The sequence below is a fragment of the Ictalurus furcatus genome, chromosome 29 (genome assembly GCF_023375685.1).
Source record: "Ictalurus furcatus strain D&B chromosome 29, Billie_1.0, whole genome shotgun sequence".
In the NCBI taxonomy this organism is placed as follows: Eukaryota; Metazoa; Chordata; class Actinopteri; order Siluriformes; family Ictaluridae; genus Ictalurus; species Ictalurus furcatus.
This window is the reverse complement of record NC_071283.1, coordinates 9,743,830-9,771,396: the sequence shown is the minus strand read 5'-3', so window position 1 is coordinate 9,771,396 and position 27,567 is coordinate 9,743,830. Positions and strand designations below refer to the sequence as shown.

At 37.8% G+C, this 27,567-nt stretch overlaps 1 protein-coding gene across 1 annotated transcript; it reads left to right on the top strand.

Annotated features, from left to right (window-relative positions):
* Positions 1–62: 62 nt before the first annotated feature.
* On the top strand, positions 63–27,518 carry LOC128604239 (hepatocyte growth factor activator). Its single transcript, XM_053619210.1, has 14 exons — positions 63–497; positions 2,203–2,266; positions 2,511–2,604; positions 6,864–6,937; positions 12,614–12,754; positions 15,919–16,050; positions 16,165–16,275; positions 16,373–16,547; positions 18,816–18,913; positions 19,272–19,506; positions 20,125–20,264; positions 21,804–21,944; positions 24,883–25,025; positions 26,324–27,518. The coding sequence occupies exons 1-14, from the start codon at positions 405–407 to the stop codon at positions 26,507–26,509; spliced, it is 1,827 nt and encodes a 608-aa protein (XP_053475185.1). The 5' UTR covers positions 63–404; the 3' UTR covers positions 26,510–27,518.
* The last annotated feature ends 49 nt before the right edge of the window (positions 27,519–27,567 follow it).

The window sequence follows — 27,567 nt, the reverse complement described above, 5'->3', positions numbered from 1 at the left end:
CTCCCAATTCTGAGGGGAAAAAACGTGGTTCTGGCAACGCTCGAGCTGAGTTGCAACCCACATATTACCTGACCGTATAGTGGCCTGTGTCAAATATTACACCACCTGAAGTGAAACCGCTGAGCCAGTGCATGTCAGAACAGCACGCCACACCAGGTAGTGTGCGGTTTCAGCTCAGGTGTGTGAGTCCACAGAGGCTCTACAGGGTTAGATATGCTCACAGCCCCCGCGATGGGCGCAAGCGTACCAAGAGTCCTCTGCCAAAATGACGCAAGCTTTTAACACAACTCAGTGCGCGGATTGTGACACTACTCTGAGCGGAGGACTCTCTCTCTCTCTCTCTCTCTTTCTGCATACTGTCTGTATTTACTGGTTTTCAGAGAGGAGACGCAGCTCGCCCAGAAATGGTCGTCCTCGAGAGGTCGGTTCTCGCGCGAATTTTCGTCTCGTGTCTGACGTGTTTGACGCTGCAACCCGGCGCGCGCGGCGTGCGATTGGTAAGTGGCGGCAAATGATCTGAGGGGAAGATGTTCAGTTACAAGTAACTTTAATAAGTTAAAGGGATTTAGTTTCAGTCATGAAACACATTTTTTTCTCATCTCTCTCTCTCTCTCGCTCTCTCTCTCTCTCTCTTCATCTACACTTCCAAAGTTCCTAAACAGTTCCTCAGGAGGTCTTAACCATTTTGACCTTAATCTTTGTAAACTATCTTTTTTTTATTGTTATTTATTTTATTATTATTTTTTTAAAAGTTGGTTCACTGCTCCTCCAAAGGGGTTTTCAAAATCCCAAACTGGTACCATCATCTCACAATGTTTAACACAGCCGTAAAGGGTTCTTTTCAGAAACCATGTTGTATCAATGAGGTTCTAAGCGGAATGATTTCTTAAGGAAGTTACATGGAACCTTTTCTGAAATGGTTCTTCATAGAACCCTTTGTTGCAGCCCTGCTGAAATAAAGAACCCTTAAATAGAAACCCTTGTAGAATTTGTAATGGCTATAATGGTAATGGTGTTGGTTTGAATGGAAACTGTAATGATCCATCCCTGTGGGTCTCTGCTGGGAATTTCTGCCTTCTATTGTGTGTTATGTCTAGTGGATATCAGTAAGGAGCTAAGTGCTTAATACGTCATACTACGTAATGGAAACCAATTGGTAATGGTTTTTAATGGTTTCTGTAGTGTAGTCTAAACCATTAGAATTTCTGTGTTTTGTTTTTGTTTTTGTTTTTTTTGTTTTTTGTTTTTTTTTTTTGGGGGGGGGGGGGGATTTCAGCAGGGAGGGTTATACATACTGTATTTAATTCAATCACAGAGAGAAACCAAATAACCCAAGGGTCTTAGATTGAACCAAAGTTTTCAATTTACTGGTGTGAATGTAGTGTATGTAGTCACGTGTTGTAGAGGGTATAACAATATTTAACTATTTATACTGTACTATTTAGGTAGTACAATTTAACAACTTATTTATTGATGTATTAGCAAGCTACTCATTTATGTTTAGCTATCATTTTTCAACAACAGTCTCTCACTGCAATGGTAGCTAGTTTATTTAATAGCAAGCTAATGCTTGGTCGCTAGCTCTACTGAACTGTTTTCCTTTTTCTTTTTAATGATGAATGGTTTTCATTTTTCATATTCAGTTTATTTTTTATCTCACAAATAATTAATGCAGCTTTATAATAAGTAATATTATCGCTTTGGGTGATTTTAATTAATAAATAGTACTTGTGATATTAGGGGGACTAGCTTGAAAGGTCAGCTTGGGTGATGTGCAAATTTTTTTTAATGATTCATGTCATTTACTTCAATACAGTAAAATAATTCAAACCACTGATTTGTTCAGATTTTTGTCTTGCCATTTAGGTACATTCTGTACAACATTTATTTCCATTGCTTCCATTTTTTAAGCATGATTATCCTCAGTTTAAGTGTGAACCATTATACACCATGCCAATTGAATCTTTTTGATTGAATCTTTGATGATAGGGATTACTGATTACACTATTTGCAAGTTGGACCAACTAATCGTTTAGAGCCAGAAGAATGATTTAAAAAGAATATTGTTTCAGAAAGATATGGTTATTTGTGTCCTGCACACTTACTAGTCATCACAAATGCTTTAAGAGAATGAAATGTTTTGTCATGATATAATTTTAATTCAAGTTTCTGTTTGTTTGTTTTTCTTTGCCCACATTGAAGCACAAGCAGCCTCCTGGTATTGAGATCTTTACCTCCACACAGTCGGTCACGGCAAGTCAAAAAGGTATGGTGGCTGCTTGAAAAAAGAATGCAGTTGAATAAAGTTAAAGATTGATAAAGTTAAAGATTTTAGATCTTCAACAAACAGTGCTGGGCTTTCAGTTTACACTGTGATGTAGTGCAGCGGTGCAGTGCCAACCATTTGTCATTAATGGGTGTTAATGATTTAAAAAATATTTGATGCTTTTAGATATGTTTCATCTTGCCGTGTAATGTCAGATGGTGTTCTGTGTGTATGCGTGTTTCAGTCCTCACCATAGAGGGAAGGGAGTGTAAGTTTCCATTCAGATTGGGTGGGACTCTTTATCATCAGTGCATTACATTCAACTCTGGCAGGCGGTGGTGAGTTATTCTACATCATACATGACACACACACACACACACACGCATACACACACAAACACACACACACACACACACACACACACACACACACACACACACATGTTTGTTAATGCAAATTATTAATGTGATGCCTACATCTAACTCTAACTCTAACCTTAACCTCAGTAACTGAACCTATTTTAGTTTAGTTGTGAGGACCAGTCAGATGTCCCCACAAGGTCAAAACAGTCAGATATCTTTGTGGACACACACAAAATCAGTACACAAAATCAGTCTTGCATACAGTATAGACGCAATCAGGAAACCTCACTTATGCAGAAGCACACACAAAATCTCGAAGCACACTTCTCAGACTCCACCTTTTACAAGGGGTGAGTTTGTGTGTGTATGTGTGTGTGTATGTGCATGTCTGACATTACTACTGCCCCTAAAATATTTACTCATTGCATCCTTTTCATAAGTAGATCGGCTGATATCAAGTTACAGCTTAAGAGAACTTCTCTTCTGTCACATTTGGAACATCTTAAAGCAGTTTTTATCAGGGATTGTACCAAACTGTCTGAGGACATGATACGCCCCCCCCCCCCCCCGGCATTCGGGGAAACTGAGCACCATGGAACATTATATTTATTGTATGTATTCCAGAATATGCCTTTACCTCTCTGTCTACATTAGTCATTAGTCTGATCAGTTTCACTTTCTGCTTCTTTATGTATGTTTGCATGTGCCTTAGCTTGGTTTTTCAGAAGGAAAATTACAGCAAAGAAATGCCAGCGTGTATACACATCAGGTGAAATGATATGGTGATGAGGTTGTCTAACCTATGAATGAATGTCATCACAACATACCACACTAGGGATGTAAATGAATATGAATACATTATTTAGTTAAAACAGGTAATACGTTCTAAACAAATACAGATACGAACAGGAGAGGCACTGTTCATTTGTGCGTGAGGTCTGGGATCCCAGAAGATGAAACAAAAAAAGTCAAAGTTTTTATGTTGGAAACTTGAAATCAGTGAAGGTAGTGCTCAGGGTTGCCAGGTCACAGGAAAATTCCCACTCAAACTACATCTAAAAAATGCACAAAAGACCTGAAACTAGAAAGTTCAGGCTTTGGATGAAGGAGACACATCTTTTTTTTCTCAGTCTTTGCATGGGAAACAAGTTCACAGTGGTGCACACGCATTTCAGATGCACCCATTACACACTGGGCATATGCACATTCATCATGTTCATTGTACGTGTTTTCCATTGTTCTTACATGACCGTTGCTGATCCTTAAAAAAGGAAATCTTTCCAACATTATAATAAAAGGACCCCACTTTGACTAGCAGCAACAGTGCATCCCAGCTTCGTAGTATATTCTGATACCGTGTCTAGTGAACTTTTCTGATACTATTCAGCACAAATCCAGATCAGATTTAGGTAGCGTTTCACTGTGTACAACTCGGACATGACTGTCACTGAATGGCCACAAAGAATTTACAGTCTAGGCTCAAATATTCCGCATTAAGATATTTGTTAACAGCAAATAATCTGATGTGAATGTCAGAAATGTAATTTATATTTAAAGAAGACAGCCCTGCTAGAATATTTATACCAACCATATTTGGAAATATGAATAGGAGCTATAATTGATCTAGATAAATTGCTTCTTGTTTGGGTGACTAAACACTGAACACTCTGGACAGTAAATATAAGCAAAGAAGGCTGTGAAAAATTGTCTTTATTGTTTAGCCTTTTGATCTTTTGTTCCAAAAAAATTTCACAAAAATACTCTGCTCTCATGGATATCAAACAATTGTAAACAAAACACAGTTTATCAAAAAAAAAAAAAAAAAATGGTAAATATAGTTGTGCAACAATTATTGGCACCATTTTAGTCAATACTTTGTGCTCCTCCCTTTGCCAAGATAACAGCTCTGATTGTTCTCCTATGATGCCTGATGAGGTTGGAGAATACATGGCAAAGGATATGAGACCATTCCTCCATACAGAATCTTCTTAATTATTGTCCTGCCTTGATGGTGGAAAATGGACATTTCCACCATCTGCCTGTGTTTTGTTTGCAATTGTTTGATATCCATGAGAGCAGAGTATTTTTGTGAAATTTTTGAACAAAGGGTCAAAAAGTTAAACAATAAAGACAATTTTCCCAGCCTTCTTTGCTCATATTTACCAAGGGTGCCAATATTAGTGGAGGGCACTGTTGCGTGCGTGTGTGTGTGTGTGTGTGTGTGTGTGTGTGTGTGTGTGTGTGTAGGTTGTTGGTGTTTTAAGTAGAAAGCCTTTGCTAATAGTCTTCAGTATGGAAGCCATCTAGGGATTAAAAGAGAATAGAATTTTGAAACCACTGGCTCTCTCGGCTTTAAACCAGTGATGTCTGCATTCCTTGAAGCCCCAGCATTACACTATTTCGTGTTTTCCCATATTAGCCACGTATAATACAACTCATACCTCCCAAACCTGTATCTGTTTAGTTATATATATGACTGTAGCTAGAGTCAAGCTTAAACTAAAGCTAAATTTTATAAACACTGACATGAGTCATAATGTGTACCACATACCAGTGATGCTGATTGTTAGTGGGTTTTCTTTTTCTCTTTAGCTGTAGTCTGTTGTTGCTTGTCTTTTGGGTTGTGGTTTAGTTTAAATGTCTGTAGTTACCCAATGCCAAAGTTTAATCACCATAACATGTCTGCTGATTCACATTCATTTTCAGAGCTCATTTTCTGACTCTTTGTCAAGTTGTATTAGCTGGCTACACAAAAGGCAACCAAAGAACAATTTGTTACTGAAGGGAAATGTTAGACATGGCAAGTAGCTTATAGAAAGGTTCCTCAATGAGAGAGTGAGATTTGTGAGATAGCCATGCTGGCTGATTATCAAAACCTTCCTGATAAATTTGGTCTTGCTAGTTGAATTACCATCTGGTAACATCTGATCTGGTAGTTTTGTTTTTTTTTTTGCTGTTAACCAGCAAGCTTTAAGACGCAGTCATACTTAGGCATAACAGTGTTTGGACACATGAAAGTACCTTTGGTTTAGTGCAGTTAGCAATAGCCATGACTATTTTATTTTTTAGCTATGACTGATTTCACCAGCTTTTGTAGGCAACTACAAAAGTCTGTGTATACAGAGCTGTACTTTGGTAGATCTGTTGTTCTTATCATCCTGTTCAAGTCTGCCTTGTTAATTTGCCCAACATAAACAGTCAAACTACACACAAGTAACATAGTTATACCATCTAATGCAGCCAATGAACTGACTGTGTAATGATGATTCTTTATGGAATAATTTATAGTTGAGACAGGAGGTCGGTACAGCAGGGTCCAAAAGTCTGAAACCACACTGAAAATCTAGGATTTTTTTAGAATTATTTTTCATTTAAAATTGCTAAACAGAAGGTTTTAGAATTTTGAAATATTATGAACAAAGAAAGTAAAGAAAATGTTAAAATTATAGATCCCTATTTAAATGTAATGTGTGATATTGACCATGTTAACTGCTTTGTACAAAAGTCAGATTTTCCTCATGCCTAATCGCTTCTATTTGAAGCATGTGTTCAGAATACACTCCAATGGATTTGACCTAAAATGGATCATATGTGGAGACCATGCCAGCTCGAGTGCACACTGTCATTAAAGCAAAAATGGGACAAACCAAAAACTAAGAAACTCTGAAATTCATGTTAATATTTTAAAGATTCTGCTTTTCAGGGCTCACACTTTTGGACCCCATTGTATATATTAGCACCTCGGTATGATTAAATATTGTGGTACATGTTATCCAGAATAAAATGCTTTGGGGCTTTGCTTATTTTCTAACAACAGCATGTATATCTTTCATTCCTCTTATACCACCGACTCATCATACTTTTTAAGCATTTAACTTTGTCAAATGTCGATGAGACAAGTTAATTCCTATTATCACTTCACAACAGCTATAAACTGCTATTCCGTCACCAGCCTTTCTTTTGTTTTCTGTCTTGAAGATAGTAAAAAAGCCCTTTACAAAACATTGACACGGGAGACTCCCATAAACTTCCATAAATGTTCAGTAAATGTTTCCTTTTTTTTTGTCTGTTAAATAACGTTTATAATCTATTTATTATAATCTTGTCTGTTATCTGTTTAGACTGGTGGAAAGTTTCTCCCTTTCCTTTCAGATTTACATCTGCTCTATCTGTCTGACTGAATTAGCCTTCTGACAATGTCACATGCACACATCTGGACTTTTCCTTCATTCCAGGTGCTCACTTACCAACAACTTCGACCGGGACATGAAGTGGGGATATTGTAGTTCGCACACACGCCTCTTTAACAGTAAGGAAAAATCCTTCTTCCTCTCTTACGCACACCAAACTGTGTAAGGAGTGCATTACTCAGCTCATGAACATGCACATTGTGGGTGGAATCTGTTTGTGTCACCATGCACTTGAGCAATAAGTGTAGTGGTGATGTAAAAAACAAAATCTAAACACTCGACACAGCATGTTTAGATGAATGAACATGCTAACTCGTGCAGCTGGAAGCAAATTTTCCAGTATGTGTGTGCTTTACTACCGAAGCACACAAAAGTTGCACGCAAGTACTGGATGAGAATTATTCGTCATTGTACTACATATTATAGATGGATCGATGGATAGATAAATGTTTCCACTACATAAAGTACCAGAACGTTTACCACAAGAATATTAGGTGTCCTGCCTATGGTTGCCAGGTCTGCTTGAAAAAATCAGCACAGAAACCAGCCCTGTGTTCTGCAAAACTGTATGAAACTACAAAATCTTAACATTTTTTGTACAGAGAGTATATTGTTAAAATGACAAAGTTACACTACATTATACATTTGTAGAATAAATTTTAAAACCATGCCAGTATCCTAAGCAGTTCTTATTAATAAGTTAAATTGGCATTGTGTTTTATATATATGGGCATAAATAAAGACAAGTTTGAGAATTATTAACCAGAATTAACTTACACACAACATGCACATTTGGGTTTGAAAATTGTTATCACTATCAAGTTGTATTTGGATTAGTAATTGAAATACAGTCAGATTTTTGTTGTAGAAAATGTTGGGCATTACTGCATTTTTATGCGATATTAATGTGAAATATACAGTGAGAAAAAACACATTCAGTAAGTATTAAGTATTTTGGTTATGTTATTTGATATACTTCCAGTGCATATATTCACTTCAGATTTATACACATAATGTCGTTTACTTATAGATAAGAACAAAAAAAAAGTATATATTATATATGGACCAGACTCCAACTCCACTCATCTTTTGCCCACTGCCAGGTCTGCATCGAATTGACTCTTTGGATACTTGACATGGACAAATGCTTTCCAACTTTTTATCAAACTAGCTTATTATTTTAAATTGAAAGATTTTTCAGAGTGATTACTTTATTGAATTGCTACAATTTTTAGCCTTTAAAAAATTCCACAGCTGCTTAAAAGGTCCTTTAAGAGGTAGAAGTTTACTAAACCATAGGACACCCCAAAATATGAAATATTAAGGACCTCTATTAAAATGGTAACTTTACAACTGGTTAGCAATACTCTCTGGCAGCTGGTCAGAACAAACCAAGAGGAGATATTGACGGATGAAGGGACAAACTTTACTCCACGTCTGAGGAAAGCAACCAGCAACTGAGCATAACTGCTCTGAGAACCAGTCCTTACCACCCACAGACTGATGGACTTTTGGAGAGATTTAATCAGACCCTGAAGTCCATGGTACGGAAGTTCGTTGTGGACTAGGGGCAGGACTGGGACAAGTGGCTACCCTGGTCTTGTTTGCATATAGGGAAGTACCTCAGGCCTCGACGGGATTCTCCCCCTTTGAGCTCCTGTAGGTTATTGTCCAGAGACACCAGGTATTCAGCAATAGAGAAAGAGTGTCTTGCTCTTAAGTGGTCCATGGAAGCTCTCCGGTACTACCTCCTGTGGAGGGAGTTTGACCTGAAGACAGACCATTGAGCATTGACATGGATCCACTCGGTAAAGGATCACAATGCCCTAGTGAAAAGATGGTACCTGGCCCTCCAACCCTGTCCTACCTTTCAGGTGCATTGCCCTGGAAGGCAGAACCTAGTGGCCGACTACCTATCCAGGTTATGAAGTAATCATCACCACTGGGAAAAGCAGCACATTTTTTTCAGTAAATATATTTCCAATGAGGCTTTTCACATGAAATTTTCACCAGACATTATAAATATTCTTTAAATATAAAGAATTCACAACATTAAAGGGCATAAATAAAGTTATGTGTAATAAAGTGGAATGACAGAAAAAAGTATTGAACACGCTAAGAAAAAGCTGTTCTCCAAGGCAAGGTAAGGCAAGGAGCCAGCTGCAATCTGTAAGTAATTATACGGCCCTATCTGTGCAGATTAATATCAGATGGGTTAGTAAATTGATGGTGTATAAAAAGGCTTTTCGTTACCAAGGTGTCAAACAAGAAACATCTTATGATAAAAGCAAAGAGCTCTCCCAAGACCTTTGCAACCTTGTTGTTGCAAAACATATTGATGGAATCGGATACAGACATATTTCAAAACTTCTGAATCCTTCAGTAAGCACCATTGGGGCCATTATCCACAAGTGGAAGCAACATCACTCTGTCATCAACCGGCCACGCACAGGAGCTCCTCGCAAGATTTCTGACCAGGGAGTCAGAGGAATAGTCAGACGAGTAGCCCAAGAGCCAAGGACCACTCGGAAAGAGCTCCAGAAACACTTGGGGGCAGCAGGTTCCATCGTCACAGAGAAAACAATAGGTAATGCACTCCACTGCTCACGCTCATCCCCGCAATATGTTTATAAAAATGGGCCTAAATCACACCTGAATACTGTGGGCGATTCATTTCTTCATACAGGAAGCGCCTTGAAGCTGTCATTACAAACAAAGGCTTCTCCACTAAGTATTAAATAAATTTCATTCAGCGTATTCAATACTTTTTTCCTGTCATCATGCTTTATTACACATAACTTCATTTATGGACTTTAATGTTTGGATTTTTTGAGTTAATACCAAAGTCTGGTGAAAATTTAATGTGAATAGTCTCATTGGAACTATATTTACTGAAACAAATGTTGGCACATTCAATACTTATTTCCCCCAGTGTGTGTGTGTGTGTGTGTGCGTGATATGTGTGTGTGTGTATATATATATATATATATATATATACACACACACACACACACACACACACACATGTATATATATATATATATATATATATATATATATATATATATATATATATAAAAATATATTATATATATATATATATATATATATATATATATATATATATATATATATAAAATTAAGACGTTCCAGTTAACTAAAAATGTTGTGAATCAACCTGGAAGAGGATGTGTGTCTGTATTATCTCAACGCATGGTGAAGAGGATGTTTGCGCCTTGGGGTCAGAAAGTCTCCAAAACAACAATCTGAAGTCACCTACATCAAGTTGTTTGGAAGGGTTTCAAGAAAAAAGCCTCTGTTCTCATCCAAAAAAAAACTCAAGCGTTTTCAGTTTGCCAGACACTACTGGAACTTCAAATAGGTTCGGTTCTATGGTTGGATGAAACCAAAACATCAGATAAACACCAGATGTTGTTTTGGCGCACACAGAGAGGTAGCCATATGGAAAAGTACCTCATGTTAATGTTTTGGGGCTGTTTTTCTGCCAGAGGACCTGGAGATTTTGTTAGGATACATGGCATCATGGACTCAAATATCAACAGACATTAAATGAAACCTGACTGCCTCTGCCAGAAGGCTTAAAATGGGCCGTGGTTGGATCTTCCAGCAGGACAATGATCCAAAACATACATCAAAATCAACACAAAAATGGTTTACTCACCACAAAATCAAGGTCCTGCCATGGCCATCCCAGTCCCCTGACCTGAAACCCATAGAAAACCTGTGGGGTGAATTGAAGAGGAGAGTCCACAAGCGTCCTCTGTGAAGGATCTGGAGAGATTCTGTATGGAGGAATGGTCTCAGATCCCTTTCCATGTATTCTCCAACCTCATCAGGCATTATAGGAGAAGATTTGGAGCTGTTATCTTAGCAAAGGGAGGTAGTGCAAAGCATTGACTAAAAGTGTGCCAATAATTGTTGCACACCTATATTTAACAAAGATGTTTGTTTTTGTATAAACCTGTGTTGTGTTTGCAACTGTTTGATATCCATGAGAGCAGAGTATTTTTGTGAATTATTTTAACAAAAGATTAAACAATAAAGACAATTTTTCACAGCCTTCTTTGCTTATATTTACCAGGGGTGCCAATATCAGTGGAGGGCACTGTGTGTGTATGTGTGTGTGTGTGTGTGTGTGTGTGTATATGTGTGTGTGTGTTTGTGTGAGTGTGAGTCTTTTCTAAGCTTCAAAATTACTTGTTACTCTCTAACATCAGTAAAAACATCAGTAGTCTCAGGTACAGTTTGTACAGTTTTATAAGAAAATTGGCTGGTAGCATCTACCAACATTCTTCTGGAGACTTTTTCTGTGGTGCTGTGTTGTGCTGATTTCTTCTGTTTTTGTGTATATCTCATACTAAATTGTTTCATAAATTAAAACAAAATCTAAGATAAAACAAAGGCAACCTGAGAACACAAAAATACAGTTTTTAAATGATAATGTTCTTTATTGAAGCAAAAAAGTTTTCCAATAACAACTGAGCCTGTGAGAAAATGTTTTTGCCCCTGTAGTTGCTAATTCCCTAAATCTATGAAACTGCATTCATAATGGGGTTCAGCTGGACTAGACGCAACCAGGCCTGATTACTGCAAACCCTGTTCAATCACATCAACACTTAAATAGAACTTATTCAGATTAGTCTCAGATTAGTGGACAGGAAGGTAAGTGAGACGCCAGCAGTCACCTGAAAAGAGTTGTAGGATGACCTGAGTGCAACAGGAACAACAGTTACACAGAGAACAATAAACAATGAAAATTTTTTTTTTTTAAATTTGCACACAAGCCTTTAGACAATACAGAACGAAAACTAGAACTCTTTGGCAATAAATCAGCTTGTCATGCTTGGAGGAAAAAGGCTTGTGTGTATGTTCCCAAGATCATCATAACCACGGTAAAGTATGGAGCTGGGAGCATTATAATATATGTTCGGGGGTAATTATATGTCATCTAAGGAAACATGAGTGGATTGATGTACTGGGATATACTGTATTAGAGGAGAATTTAATGTCATCGGCCATGTTAATGAATTTGGGGAGAAAACAACGGCTCCACAGCTACAGCCATAAAAACTCCAGACAGGTTTTTAAACAAGAAGATGATGGTGCTTGCGTGTCCTAGCTACTGTAATCTCCTGACTTTATTTGTAGAGGATTTTGAAATTGCATGTCCACGTCAAGAGGAGTGGGCCAAAATTGAACCACAGTTTTGCAAAAAACAAATTTCTTCTTAATGTCTTAAAGTAACGTTACTCAAAGCAAAGGAACTGCCAGCAATGGATTTGCAGTAAAGTACTAAATACCATAATACCATACCATTAAGTTGGTAATTAATACTTTTGTTCCCTATTATATTTGTTTTTTTTTAAAACATATCTTTGTTTGTGCTTATGAATACAAACTTTTGTGTTTATATTTATAAGTCAAACAAGATAATACAATATGTGTAAATTGAAGTGGATATTTTCATCCCCATGCTCTAATTGTATTCTGTGATTTTATGCAGAACATGCCCACTTGACATGGCCCACTTGATACTGGACGCACATTACTGTGACCTAAAATAATTTATCTAAGGATCTCCTTCCAATATTGCAGCTCGTATTATATAATCAACATCCTTTTTAGAGCCATGGCAGTTTTTTAAAGGGCCTTTAGATTTGTCTGCGGTTTCAAAAAAACAATGACTCAGTGGAACGTCCCCATGTGGACCATCTGTTTGATGTAAACTCAGATACAGAAGTCAGATCCTGACGACTTTCTCTTTCTCCCCTCAGCTGTTTTCCACAGTATCAGCGAGCAAAGCCTGTGCAATCCAAACCCATGTAAGAACGGCGGGGTGTGTACTGCAGTTCCTTACCGGGATTCGTTTGAGTGTATGTGTCCAGATGCTTTCACAGGAGCCAAGTGTGAGCTGAGTGAGTGAATCACAGTTAAAAACCACAACACACTGAAACGCCACCATTCACGTCAAACATTTGCATTCCAGTGAGTCCATATTGGGATTGATACATGCTCACATGCCAGTTATTGCGTGTGGACACAGATTGAAACTAGCTTTGGGGTAGATACTTCCAGATTAGGTTTACGCCAAGTCTGGAGGGGAAAAGGCTATGTATATGTGTTCTAAAAGGTTGGTTCACACCCAGTTATACTCGTCTATACTCCTCTCTTTTATTAGGCTAATGATCACGTTTCACTTTTTACACCCTTCCCCTATCTGCCAGCTCTTTTATCTCTGCCATTTGTCTGTTCGCTTACAAGGACTTTCAGTTCTAAATTACGGATTGTGTCCAGCTGATCATCTGTGTTTAGTTATGAGGAATTTTTCATGGTTGCATGTGTGCATTTTTACAATAATAGCCAATAGCCATGTTTTTAATCTCAGCCTCACTCCAGTATGTCCTGCTCACACACTTTCTTTGACCGTATAAACTGATTTAATTCTAACATCCAGTCCAATCATTGCAAACGTCAAGTGCCAAGGTTATTTTCAGACTTCAGTCACATTTGCGGATAATAAGAATGCAGACATGTACATGCATCTAAACCCAGCTTAGTCATTTAAGCTGTTTAGGCTCCAGTTGACCCACTCATGAACCTAGGTCTGTTTCTCGTTAGACCACAATAGATATTTAAAACCTATAAAATGCAGTTTGTGGACATTTTGTACCCATTTGTCTCCATTTCAACTTAATTTTTCAGACATGAAACAAACATAAGAAAAGTCAGAACTAAAGTTTTCTGTAGCACACTTTGGGATCGTGTGACAAATAGAATAATCCAGTTTGGAAAAGAACGAAATGTTCGGTACAATGTAACAAAATATGAAAATTCTTTTATTCAATAATTTGAAGGGAAATAGTCATGTGCTTCACTCGTTGAATTACGTGCCACAGACCTACAGCAGGACAAGTACAAAGTAAAAAGGAAAAATATTCACTGATGCTCAAGAAGGCAACACAATACATTAAGAGCCAGGGGGGTGTAAACCTTTGAACAGGATGATTGGTGTAAAGTGTTAGTATTCTGTCTTCTGGGAGACATGTAACCATCTTATTTAGCGTCTGAAGAGCAGTACTAAATGAAAAAAAAAGATCTTTAGACAAAATATTTACAATTTACACCCATCATCCTGTTCAAAAGTTTACATCCCCCTTAATGCATCATGTTGCTTTCTTGAACATCAGTGAATATTTGCACCTTTTTGTAATGGTCGTGTACGAGTCCCTCAGTTGTCCTCACTGTGAAAAGACGGATCTCAACATCATATATCCGCTGTTGGAAAGGAGTGAAATATACAGAAGATGCTGGAAATGTAAAGAATGTGCAGGACCTGGAGGATTTTTCTGAAGAACAGTGGGCAGTTTAACTGCTCAGGCCAAACAAGTGACTCATGAACAACTCTCACAAAACATAAAAACAGTATGTTGTTCATCCAGGTAACAACACACAGTATTAAGAATCAAGGGTGTGTAAACTTTTGAACGGGGTAATTTTTATAAATTCAGCTATAATCTTGTCTTGTGGACTATATGTAAACTTCTGTTATGTGAAATAGCGAAATTTGGACAGAACTAAATAAAAAACAACATGGGATTTTTATGATCTCTCTTATTTTGTTAACAGTATTAAGATTTAGCAGATTCTGCAAGAGGTATGCAAACTTTTGGGCACACCTGTGCTTATGAAAAACTGCAAATTCTTAAAGTGCACCTATTATGGTTTTTAAAATATTACCTTTCATGTAGTGTGTTATAGAGCTGTTTGTGAATGTAAAACGTCTGCAAAGTTTCAAAAAATCAAAGCGCACGACAAACAGAGTTATCGACTCCCAAAAGAAGAAAGCGATTCTGAACAGCTGAAATGAATCGTTAGTGATTCCAGACTTACTTCCTGTACTAACCTATGTAAGTTTGTACCAAAAAACCCAACTCTGGTCTTCATCGGCTGCTTCCGAACACACGGAGCTAAAACTTGTTACGGTAGTGGGTGTTTCCTTTTTGAAACACACTGATAGCGGTAGACCAATCACAACAGACTGGGACATCTGACCAATCAGAGCAGAGTGTGCTCTCTGAAAGGAGGAATTTAGAATGAATCCTTTAGAACGGATGATTGAACGAGTCGTTTGTGACACTGGGGGGAAAAAGTCTAATGTTGCAATTTAAATTATGAGCACATTAAAGTGTTTTTTGACCTTGGATGCATGTAAATCCATTATATGAGACCTTTAAAACAAAATTAGGCACATTTCATAACCATAATAGGTGCGCTTTAAAGCCCCCAGTGTCTACTTTCATATGAGCCATTAACCACTACTGTGGAGTGTGACATCACAAATAAATTCAATGCTGAATGCAGGCAAACCCAAAACAGGCCGAAATTAAATTTATTTTGTCTTCTGATAAAAAGAGTTAAAGAACATGACATGATTTTTATTAGTTTATAGTTATGTTTAATGTTGGCTAACATCCACCAAATAAATTAGTTTCTGTTATCACTTCAAAGACAAACAGTCTTTACCTCGCCAACCTCTACTGTCTCTCTCTTCTGAAGTTAACATGATCAAAAATGCAGTTTGTCACCAAGTGTGCTTTATGGTTATGTTATCAAAAAAAAAATTGTAAAGCGCAAAGTCCTCTGTCCTGAAGATGTCCGAAAAAAGTTACGGATTTACTTCTGACTATAAAGCGCTGACACTGGAGACTCCTTCCAACAATTAATAAATGTCTCCTCAAAGAAACTTTCACCATCAACTGTTCTATAACAGCTATAACCTTGCAGTTATAGAAAATAAATCAACACTTTCTGGTCATTTCTTTTTTTATTATTATTATTGTTATAGGTTTCTTGTTGAGGTTTTTTTTTTTTTTTAAGCAATTGACAGGTATTTAGTAAGGTGTCTGTTCAATCTCTGACCATATAAAATCATATCGCATTGTAATTCATTATCACTTTTAGCTGCTTACAGTTGGTGGCAGTATTGGTGTATTGGTGAGTTTTGCATTTTGGTCAGAGTGAAAAGTTTCCCCTCTTTCGATTGATGGTTTGCATTTTTGTTCTTTTCTCTGATTAATAGAAAAATGCTATGAACCTCTACACCTGAGGCATTACAACATCGGGGAGGTGTGGGGACGAATCCACCTGCGTAACGTCGAGCAGTGCAAATGCGGCAGAGGCGGAGTGTCTTGTGAGCGCACACGTTACGGAGGTAGTACCTTTGTTATAAATACACAAACGTAACTCACATTTCTTATACCATTCTTAGTCTGTTGTTTCTCTCTCTCTCTTTCTCTTTCTGTGTGTGTGTGGGGGGGGGGGGTAGTATGTCTAACTAATCCCTGTGAGAATGAAGGAACCTGCAGAATAATCGAAGCAACAAGAGAGGCAGTGTGTGCCTGCAGACCAGGCTACAGAGGACCATACTGTGGCATCTGTAAGTATACAAACACTGACCACACACACACACACACATACACACATACACACACAAACACGAAATCACTGATCAAGTGTCTGTGCATTTGGTTTAGCACCCGAGGAAAAATGCTATAAGGACAGAGGTGTACAGTATCGTGGCACTGTGAACGTTACGCTCTCTGGTGCCCCCTGCCTGCCCTGGAGCTCAGACCTCATGTACAATGAGCTCTCGCCGGACACCGTACAGGATGCCTCCAAGCGGGGACTCGGGGACCATGCGTTCTGCAGGTTAGAATAAGTGCACCATGTGCATATGCATCTGCTATAACACTAACTGTAACCTAACACAGCTACATATAGGATTCTGTATAATGTTAAATTTATTTGATTGATAGTAGACAACATTGAACAACAGCAGTGATCAACTGATCATTAATAGAAATGGCAAACAGCACTTTGTTTCCAAATGTTGTGCGTATTCAAAATTGGGTCACACAGGGACTTAAGTTCTCGGTCTCCCCATTCAGATTGTACAAATTACCTGTGGGTAGTTCATACCTTTTCAGATTTCTTCATGAGTGGAAACATCTAAGACAAGGTTTTTAAATAGTGTCCAGACATTTAAACATTATGACTTCCCCTTAAGCCCAAAAAGAACTTGGGGGGGGGGAGGGGGGGGGATAGAAAATGCAAACTAAACAAGCAGATACAGTTTTTTTTTTTTTATTCTTTTCAATGTGCTGGCAAATGCTGTCAAAAAACTCAAAAGATAAATGAAAAATAAAAAATGTTGATGATGGTGAGAAGATAAATTTGATATATGAATGAGATGATGTTAAGCATTGAAATGAACATCTGGTAGGAGTCTAGTGGTGCTACAATATTGCTACAGAATTAGTCTTAGTTGCAGTGTGATCACATTAGTTTTGTAAATTTGGTTTCATTTAATGTGGCTTCCCTCACTATTCAACAACTTAAAATAAAAAATAGCACAAAACTTTATTTTTTTTTTTTACATTAATCTTCCTTAAATTAAGCTGTACTCTGTTACCTACCTAATTAATTAATTAATAGTGTCATATTGGTATATTTAACTTTGACCTTCTAGTATTGTCCACAGTTGTACAGTAAGCCGAAAGAATTAATTTACTGAAATTACGGCCCAAAACAAACATATCGGCATGATATATTGTGGTTACATCAATCTGTCAGACAGTAGAGCTGGACTTAATACCGCTCCTCGTTTGAGTTGATATCACACATGTATAGAAAGTGCAGGGTCAGAATCAAGTGTAACTGATAAACGCCTCTCTTTTTAGCAGACTCCACCCTGTGTGTATATCTCTCGTCTGTAGTTTAGTCTGAGGTCTGAATAACGATGGTATTAAATCCTCACTACTTTTTTAAAATATAAATTTAAACTGAAATATAAAAATAAAGAATGAGGGTGTCTAAACTTTTGACCGGTTGTGTATAACTCAACTAGAGCTGCAACAGCTAGTCTATAAAATCGATAATAATCGATTATTAAAATCGTTGTCAATGAATCTCATTATCGATTAGTTGGTCTGTGCGTGGCACGGGGTGCATTTACTCACTACGTTACTTCTGTTCCAAAAACACACATCGGAGAATAAATACTAAAGTTGTGTCCCAAATGATGTACTATACACTTACACTATGCACTATGTACTCTACTGTCTAGTGTGTGAATTAGGTAATATCATCTCAAAAGGAACACTAGCTTCCTAGTGTAAGTATAAGCCGTTTCCTAGTCGACGGCGCATGACGTCATACGCATGTAATGCGATGCCGCTAGCTTACCCAGATACCCAGAGTCACCGACAATGACTTTCTTCATTTTACTGTTTATGTCAATGTTACCTTTTATAAAAAGTAATACATAAATACTATTATATAATATAAACTTATATATTAGTTTCTATTATATATAAGTATTTATGCATTATTTTTATGGAGGCACAACAAGCACTGAATTAAACTACAGTCCTAAATTAATAATATATATTCTGGTGTGTGTGTGTGTTCTTTTCAGTCTTATATAATTGGACAAACAGCTGTGTAAAGTTTTAGTCCGAAGTTTATATTTGTAACACTCAGTTTGTGGATTTAGTTATAAATAAAAGAAAAATGGTACTGAAAGTTTGCCCCCATCTGATTAATCGAAAAATAATCAGCCAATTAATCGATTATGAAAATAACCGTTAGTTGCAGCCGTAAACTCAACTGTGAATAAGGCCCACAGCCAAAAGTGCAAGTGCATAGAATAGATCAATAGATTATAGAAACGACTCAGGTCCTTCTTGTAGTTGACAGAATTAATTTACTGTAACGGTATTCTGATTGGATGATAAAATTGCTGTGTCAGCATTCTAACTGCATGATACCATTATTGTTTAAGGATTCTGATTAGATGACATATTTTCTGTAGGAGCATTCTGATTGGATGATGATTTTTACCACTTATGGCGTATTAGCCTAAATGCAATTGTGTTCGTTTGTAACTGTTTGTATTGTGATTGGGTGTGTGCACAGGAACCCTGATAATGACAAGAAGCCCTGGTGTTACACAATGAATAATGGAGTGATCTCCTGGGAATACTGTGATGTGCCATCTTGCCTTAGTGTGTCATGTGAGTCAAAGTCATTTCAAAGTAAATATTTCAGATAATTTTCCTTTTTTTTTTTTTCAGAGATACTGTTTATATTTAAGCCTCGCCTCACATACCATCAGACTGAGTCTTAAATGGCCCTCTATATACTCTACAGTATACACTCACTACATTAACACCCCAATGTGGGCACGTTGGAACTTAAATACCGATTACCTCTCAGTTCCAGGGTCCTATGGTTCGAACTCTGGGTACTATCTGGTTACATCCCACCTTCCAAAAACATATATATGGATTAACAATGCTCTATTACCCCTAGGTGTTTGAATGATTTTGTATATGTATATAAGTAAGAACTGACTCTCCTTTCCCTTTATAGCTTCTCGTAAAGCTCCCACGCCAACCTCTCTTCCCACTCCTGTGCCCATTCCAAATCCCAGCTGTGGCAGGAGACACCCAAAGCGAGTTCCTCGAGGACGAATCATAGGAGGCACTTCGGCAATGGCCGGCTGTCACCCCTGGATGGCGGCGCTGTATATCGGCGATGAGTTCTGCGCTGGCAGCCTCGTCTCATCCTGCTGGGTCGTGTCGGCCGCCCACTGCTTCATCCGCAAGTATGTGTGTGTGTGTGTGTGTGTGTGTGTGTGTGTGTGTCTGTGTACACTTTATAAGGCCTGACCAGTGGAAAAATAATACAGATTAGTACAAGAAGTGATGAATTGAATATGGCCAGAAATCAAACATACACCAGTAATATAAAACTAATACTAATCCCATCAATCAAATTCAAAATATTTTGCATGGAATATTGAGTCCTAAATCCAGAAACAGTCACAGCAATAAATATTCCCATTTTTGGAAATTTCTGGGAAAAACCGATTCGAAAAAAATGATTTTGCTCTCTTTAAATCGTTTACTATGTGAAACTTTTAGGAAACGTGTGAGGTTAGCATGCACTACAAGCAAGTAAATTGCTGTGTCATACAGTTTGTTTCACTGCTGTTCAACATACAGAAGCATTAATTTGTAAATGTGGTTTTAACTGATGCTGTGGAAATACAGTATTGGTTGATTTTATTGGCCTTTTATTTATTGGGTTACATGGGAGAAATATGGGAATGTGTGCTTTACATTCACTCTCCAATAAATCACATGCTGAATATTTGACTTAGGTTGAATAATTTTTATTCCTGACCTTTTCCATCTCTTTCATTCTCTCCTACATCTCTCAGTCCATTGCTGTCGGCGGTGCGTGTAGTCCTTGGTCAGCACGTTTTTAACGACTCAAGCTCCAACACGCAAACGTATGGCATAGAAAAGTATGAGTTCTACCACCAGTACGTTCAGTTCAACCCAACAGTGCATGATATTGGTAAGTGGCCTTAAATAGCAAGCACAGAACATGACTTCATGTGCAGTGTTTCCAAAGACTGGTTAGAAGGCATTGATTGATTTTCTATAACAGCAGCTCAGATAGTAGTTTTGGCTGCAAATCAGATCACAGTAGTAACAGTTAATTCACAGGGATTTGGTATGGTGGATGCTACACATAATCAGTCATATGAAAAAAATAAGTACACCCCAGGGAAATGGTTGGCTTTTTTTGACATATTTGGACAAGCAAGCGTTTGATCCTGCTTGAAACAGTGCTTATTAATGAAGTTGATACTCTATCAAATTACACGTAAAATTAACATTTTGTTGTAATTTTCACAATTTAAATTAACAAAAAACAGATCAGTCACATGGAAAAAGTAAGTACACCCTTACATTTATCACACCTTCAAATCCATACAATTAGAATCAGGTGTTCAAGATTGGGTGCTCAGATATCTTCAGTTTGCCAGACACTACTGGAACTTCAAATGGGATCGGGAATAAGGTCAGATGAAACCAAAATAGAGCTTTTTCAAAATAAACACCAGAGGTGGTCTTGGTGCACACAGAGAGGTAGCCATGTGGAAAAGTACCTCATGCCCATGGTTAAATATGGTGCTGGCTCTTTAATGTTTTGGGTCTGATTTTCTGACAGAGGACCTGGACATTTTGTTAGGATACATGGCATCATGGACTCAACAGATATTAAATGAACAGATATTAAATGAAAACTGAATTTCTGCCTCTGCCAGAAAGCTTAAAATGGGCCGTGGTTGGATCTTCCAGCAGGACAATGATCCAAACATACATCAAAATCAACACAAAAATGGTTTACTGACCACAAAATCAAGGTCCTTTAATGGCCATCCCAGTCCCCTGACTTGAACCCCATAGAAAACCTGTGGGGTGAACTGAAGAGGAGAGTCCACCAGTGTCCTCGAAATGTGAAGGATCTGGAGAGATTCTGTATGGAGGAATGATCTCAGATCCCTTATCATGTATTCTCCAACCTCATCAGGCATTATAGGACAAGACTCATATAAGGGAGGTAGCACAAAGTATTGACTGAAAGTTTTTTTTTTTTTTATATATATATAAACATGTGTTTTGTTTGCAATTCTTTGATATCCATGAGAGCAAAGTATTTATGTGAATTTTTCTGAACAATAGATCAAAAGGTTAAACAATAAAGAAAAATTTTCATAGCCTACTTTGCTCATATTTTCTAAGCGTGCCAATAATTGTGGGGGCACTGTATCTAGCGTTTTCCACCGTTGTGCTTTGTGGTTATTCTGTAACCTGCATTTTTATCTTTACCTTTTGGAGAGAGAAACTGAGAGGATGGGGACAGAAATTATTGTTTGTAGCTGCTATAACATAAGTAATAACCAGTTTCATGGACTTTCCATGACAGTAAATTTAACTATAAATGGATAACAAAAGTATGACGTTGTTTTTTAATAAATTAAAGCTTAATAGTTGGCAATTTGCTGATTTAATTTTGTGTGTATGTGTATGTGTGTGTGGTTTACAGCCCTTGTGAAGCTGAAGAAGGTTAATGGTCGCTGTGCTCGTAAAACCAAGTTTATTCGGCCAATCTGTCTGCCGGACGAGTCCATGACGTTCCCAGACTACACATGCTGCACTATCACAGGCTGGGGACACATGCAGGAGAGTAAGTGGACACACACACACACACACACACACACACACACACACACACACTGCACACCACCTTTCTGCTATTTAAACCAGCAGTATGTGACTGCAATGTCATGATATTAAAGAAATAATCTAGCTTTATTTAGCCTTATAGTAAAAAAACGTGTAATGTGTGGGTTTTCTACAGACTGGAATTTTGAAAGGCTTTCTTTTGCTAACAAATCTGTAAACTCAAAGGAAAGTCTTACAATGGAAGTTGTTGGTAGGGCAATTCCATCAATAAACATTATGCAATACATTTTCTAGAGCGCTTTTCAATTAAATGCACTTGCAGAGCTGCCAACACTCAGTCCCCTCTGAAAATATTGGAATGGCAAGGCCTTTTTTTCCCATCCATCAATTTTCTATAGTGCATATCCTACACAGGGCCACGGGGAGCCTGGATCCTATCCTGGACAGGGTCCCAACCCATAACAGTGCACAATAGCACACACAATCATTCACACACTATGGACAATTTGGAAATGCCAATCAGCCTACAATGTATGTCTTTGGACTGAGGGAGGAAACCGGATAACCTGGAGTAAGTTTTTTTTCTTCTTCTTTTTTTTAGCTATACACTGAATACATTTGGGTTTGAGACCACAAGATGAATATGAGATGATAGATCAGAAGCTTTCATTTCCTAATATTTACATCTAGATGTGTTACTTAGAACGTGGTATATTTTGTGGCAAACCACCCAGTTTTTAGGTGAGCAAAATTAATGGAACATTAATTCCAATTGATTCCATTCAACTGTCGTTGTTTTCCTTGGCCGACCTGTTCCATGTTCGGTTTTCAGTACACCAGTGGTTTCTTTCTTTTTCAGGACATTCCAAATTGTTGTATTGGCTATGCCCAATGCTTGTGCAATGGCCCTGATAGATTTCCCCTCTTTTCCTAGCTTCAGAATGGCTTGCTTTGTTCCCATAGACAGCTTTCTGATCTTCATGTTGGTTTATCATTTTTAACAACAAACGCAGCCTTCACAGGCAAAACCTAGGGCTCAAACAAAGAGTAGACTTTCAGACATATTAATTCTTTAAACAATCAATTTAACAGGGCACACATGGGCAGAAGGAAACATCAGTCACTTGTTTTGATCACATGAAAAAATGGGTGGGTTCAAACAAAAGCTTGTTTAACACATCTGGATGTCAGTATGAGGAAATGAAAGTTGAAATTCTGATTTGTCACCTTACTGATATTTATCTTTTGATCTCAAACACAAATGTCTTCACAGTATAGTGAAAGTAAATGAATTGGCCTTGCCGTTCCAATACTTTAGAATGGGACTGTATGGTTTAGCCATAGCATGTACAATTTTTGAACAACACTTTTCTGCTTTTTTCATCAGCGATCAGACCAAACACCAATAAAACTGACCAGGTGGAAAAGGCAATTCAGTAAAGCGGGAAAGACATACAAGCTGTATGCCTCTGAAAACGTTCCCTTTTACATCACAACTTTATTTAGGTGAACTATGATCAGTGAATTCATGTTCATCCTATATACAGTCGGGTTTTGTGATAAAATTCTGTTTCGTCTCTTTGCCTGCTAAGACATCCTTCTTAGTCAATCAGTATGTTTACATGGACAACACTGTCTATGTTTACATGGACAGCAGTAATCTAATTATTGACCTTATTCTGAATAAGACAATATTGTGATTAAGGTGTTTACATGAGTCGCTTTTAGAATATTCCTCTCATGTACCCGTTTTACATGTTATAGAACACAGAGCGATTAACAGCACACGTCATTACGTCCGACGTCCCTCCAGAATTTCACGTATCAACATACAGTTCGTCTTCGAGTGTTTTTATTAAAAAATTTTTATGAACGCTTCAAGTGCGGTTAAATATTTGTCATGCTGTATGTGCAAATAGACGACTGCTTGAAACCGTAGGCTACGTCCCAAATCGCGTACTTACCTATTATATAATGGCCGGGATACATGTATTTCGTCTACTGCAGGGCTATAGTAGGCAAGTACGCGGTTTCGGACGCAGCCGTGCTCTCTTTTTTGCCGTCAAACGGTTGAGCACTGCCGTGTGTGTACATGTCCTGTCGCAAAATGCGGTGAAAACTCTCACACGACGTTAATAATGTGATTAAGGTGTGTACATGTCTGTAATACACGTCGATAATACGACTAAAACAGGAGTACCCCACATGTCTTAATTCCATTTGTGTTTACTTCGAGTATGACTTAATCGGATTAAGGTAATAAAAAATGGCTGTTTACATGCTAGTTTCTTAATCAGAGTATCGTCTTACTCGGGTTAATAGTGGATTATTGTTGTCCATGTAAACGCACTGAATGTTGGTAATTGTTAATAAGCTCCCAATTCGTATAATGGTGGAAAGAAGTTGTGTTGTGTTACTGAAAAGACTAAGCATACCTCGATAAAGCAAAACCTGTTTTGTGTAATGATCAGAATTCCTTTTACTGTGATGGACAATTATACATAAAAACAGCTTTAATAAGGCATTCTCTCATTCTATCTCATCCAAAGTATTTTATTTTTTTATGTGTAATGATTGGGTCTGACATTTGTTCAACATTGCTTAGTACAGCATAGTCGCATATTTTAATCATCTGTTGCCAGAATTTTGTAAATGTAGATAATCAGATATTTCTGGTATAACTGACTTTATAGTGAAAACCTTTTGTATTCTTTTCTCAGTTCAGGAAAAATTCTTGTGCTGTTTGCCCTACACTAGAGCTGTGGATAGAGATTACAGTGAATAACAGTAGTGTATTCCTTTAAGACAGCTTGTAAGCAGAAAACGTGTTCTCAGCAGCACACTGAGCTAAATTAACTTACATAAAATATTAACACCTGCACTAACATATAGGCCCCTGGACTATTAAACTAGTGTGTGTATGTGTGTGTGTGTCTTAGAGGGAAACTCGTATTCCTCCCTGAGAGAGGGAATTGTGAAGCTTATTCCGGATGAGAAGTGTTCCTCTCCCGAGGTGTACGGCTCAGAGGTGAGAGAGGGGATGCTGTGTGCAGGTAGTGACAGCTGCGTGGATGCTTGCCAGGTAAGAGAACCATAATCTTCCAATGTAGTAGCACATGGGCACTCTGTACGACAAGCTAGAGTGAGAGTATTTAAAGAGGAACTTTAAACAAATGCATTGAAAAGTAAGCTTTCATCATTGAATCATTTGGCTGGTCCTGGGTCTTCAGCTATGTTGTAATGCTGATAAATGCTGGTACAATATTGACAGTTACATTACAAGTAGCTGCACTCTAACAGTTGCTTAGGTAAAACTAACCCAATTTGAGTCAGTTCCAAAAACCCTGTGGTCAATATACGATCACCGGACACTTTAATAGGAACACTTGTACCTTGCTTATTCATTCAATTGTGCAGTCAGCCAATTATGTGGAAGAAGAACAATGCATAAGATCATGCAGATACTGTACAGGTCAAGAGCTTCATTTAATAATGTTCACACCAGACATCAGAGTGGGGAAAAAGTATGACCTCAGTGAGTTTGGCCGTGGCTTGGTTATAGGTGCCAAATGAGCTGGTTTAAATATTTCATAAACGGCTGATCTCATATGATTTTCACACACAACAGTCTCTAGAATTTATGCTGGATGGTGTGAAAAGTAAAAAAAATAAATAAATAAACATCCAGTGAGCAGAAGTTCTGCCAGTGGAAATTCCTACTTAAAGACAGAGTACAGAGGAGACTGGCTAGACTGGTCCAAGCTCACAAGAAGTCTATAGCAACTCAAATAAACACTCTTTACCACCATGGTGAGCAGAAAAGCATCCCAGAAGACACAGGCACACCGATACTGGAGAGTTGAAGATTGGAAAAATATTACCTAGATAGTTGTTTAGACGATCACTCAGTCATCAGTAATTTATCAAAACGTTGTAGAAGTGAGGCAAAATCTCAATCTCCAGACCAGAATAGAACAGAAGAGAATGAATACGTCTGGAGGAAAAAAAATCTGAGGATTAGATTGAAGATGGAGGCAGATATAATGGCTAGTTACACTAACATCATTTAGTTTTCTCTTTATTATTAATATCATGTTGATTGTTTCTCTATTATTACTATATTATATCTTTTATATTATTATATAAGCATATATTGTTTGACCAGTTTTGTTACATGTAATAATAAAGGAACATCTGTGAAACCTAACATACTAAAGGGCATGTATCTATTTTCTTTGTCTTTTGAATTTCATCAAGTATTTATTTTGTAATTTCATTATCTGTACTAGTGTAGCGTAATGTTAAAGGTGTGAAAAATGAAAATTTCACTATCTCCAGTAATGTAAAAAAATAAAATTGTTTGTGTTTGTGTGCGTTTAGGGAGACTCTGGCGGGCCCCTGGCATGTGTGCGTAACGAAGTGAGTTTTCTCTATGGTATTATTAGTTGGGGTGATGGTTGTGGACGAACAGGGAAACCAGGTGTCTACACCAAAGTCACCAAATACATCTCCTGGATCAATCAGACCATCCGACGCAAAAAACCCTCCCGGAAAAAAATACTTTAGCATGTGTGTTAGCATGCAGTTGCCGTGTGTATTGCCAGACATTTTTTTTTTTTTAAAGAACTGTGAATGAAGAGTATGTTTTATATTCTATTAAATTATATTGAAACCATGACTTGTTATAGCCTCATGTCACTTGAATAAACAGTGTCATTTTGACATAGACTTGAATGTCGTCCACTGGTTGTGTTATTTTTGGGAATACAGGCTCAGCACATATACGTTTAGGTCCGGTCGAGTTTGTCTGCTTCTGACAGCTGTGTGATACTTTGTGTAGCACTTTTGTTTTTCTTGTTTAATTGAAGCATTTGAACTTTGACCCTGTTAATTGGATAAATTCCAGCTTCTGGCAAGACAACTGTTTAAACATGGATGTGGAGTGATGGAAAAAGAAAGACACTCAACAGTTGATAAAAATGACAGAATGTAATACAGACGATGATGTGAATACTATTCTGCAGTTCTTCAGTTCGCTGTGTAAGAATGTTGTATAGTGTGCATTGGCAGGTACTGTAAATAGTCACATGACATCTGGATTCGATCCAGGGCACATCCACAGGTATGATTGGGGCTGTGTTTACTCTAAGGTTTGCAGGATGAGTCCTGTTCCTTTACTCTTCACTAAGCATTATGGTCAGTCAGAAATATTTGGTCAGTTGAGTTCCTCTGATGTTGCTCAGATAGGGTCACTTGAGGGCATAAGTGGCATTGTCAAAAGTCGATACCTGACCTGCTACCTCCCACAAGCACGCCAGTAGGTGGACTGTAGGTGTGAGTGAGTGTGTGAATTTGTGTTTGCAATGGACTGGGTCCGATCTAGCGGGTATTCTCTCCTCTTGCCCAGTGTTCCTGGGATAGGCTCGGGATCTACAGCGACCCTGGCCAGGATAAAGATTTGATGTGACTTTGTGGTGCTGCAATGCTACTGATACTGTATGATACCATCAGATGAGGTGTTTTCATAGGAAAGGCTAAGCTATACATATGATATCACCCTGTATTATCCACAAGTAGGCTATTTGGCAAACATCACCATTAGGCCAAATTTTGTTAATGGTAAA